The sequence below is a fragment of the Pygoscelis adeliae genome, unplaced genomic scaffold, assembly GCF_000699105.1.
Source record: "Pygoscelis adeliae isolate BGI_AS28 unplaced genomic scaffold, ASM69910v1 Scaffold689, whole genome shotgun sequence".
Lineage (NCBI taxonomy): Eukaryota > Metazoa > Chordata > Aves > Sphenisciformes > Spheniscidae > Pygoscelis > Pygoscelis adeliae.
This window is the reverse complement of record NW_008825440.1, coordinates 38,796-39,667: the sequence shown is the minus strand read 5'-3', so window position 1 is coordinate 39,667 and position 872 is coordinate 38,796. Positions and strand designations below refer to the sequence as shown.

Genomic DNA, 872 nt, shown 5'->3' with positions numbered 1-872 from the left:
GCCCAGGAGGTAGGGACCGTGACTTGGGCTCTCCGATGGGGCCGTGGGTTTCATCAAGGACAGAGGAATCTTCCCCACTAATGCGAACCCCAGACTCAGGCACTGCCCTCACGATGGAGTACCCCTGCCTCTTCCAAGCCCCAAGAGGAGAAGGTGGTCTGCCCCCTCCTAAGCAGGCAGGAAAATCCAGCTGCTGTATGGGAAATATAGGATGCCCATAACACAGCACCTGGAGCCAGTCTCTGCTAACAGGCACAACTCAGCTGCCCACAGGCACCTCCACAAGGAAGAGGGCTGATGTTGGTGCAACCGGCTTCCCCCAGCAATTCAGTGCACCCTTTACTCGATGCAGAGCACAGCAACCAAGTCTGCTACCTAAACTGCAATCTGTCCAGGGCTTTGAGCCTTTCAAACAGCTCCCACCTAACCTGTGTCACATCAGTATCTAGCAAGGCATCTCCCCGCCCAAGCACAGCACGGCTGCCACTTCCACTATGGACAGCCAGACCCATGCATCAGCTGCCTCGTGAGGACAGGGATCCTGGACGGAACCAGCGCTGCTTGGCAGACAGAGGCTAAGGGCCTAGGAAGAGCATCAAAGCTCAGGTCTGCCTGGAGGATTTACATGTTTTCTGAAGACAGCGGTTCTGTGGCAGTCCGTGGCACCAGACTGGCTTCCCAGCCAGGGATGTGGCAGGCCTGAGGTCTGATCCCATACACCTCTGCACCGACCTTCAGTACAAGCCATCCCCCACTTCCCAAGGGCATGCCTCCAGTATGTTTTCAATGGAGAGGGACAGAGAGTTAATGCATGGACTCACCTGGCAGACGGAGGTTGACCACTCTGTCAAACAAGTTCCTTTCAGCTCACA

At 56.1% G+C, this 872-nt stretch overlaps 1 protein-coding gene across 1 annotated transcript in view; it reads right to left on the bottom strand.

The window, feature by feature from the left end:
• Nucleotides 1-872, bottom strand: part of RNF123 (ring finger protein 123) — a 51,195-nt gene that overhangs the window by 13,612 nt on the left and 36,711 nt on the right. Inside the window, 1 exon segment of the mRNA XM_009331180.1 lies at nt 822-866. Within this exon segment, the coding sequence (XP_009329455.1) occupies nt 822-866 (45 nt within the window).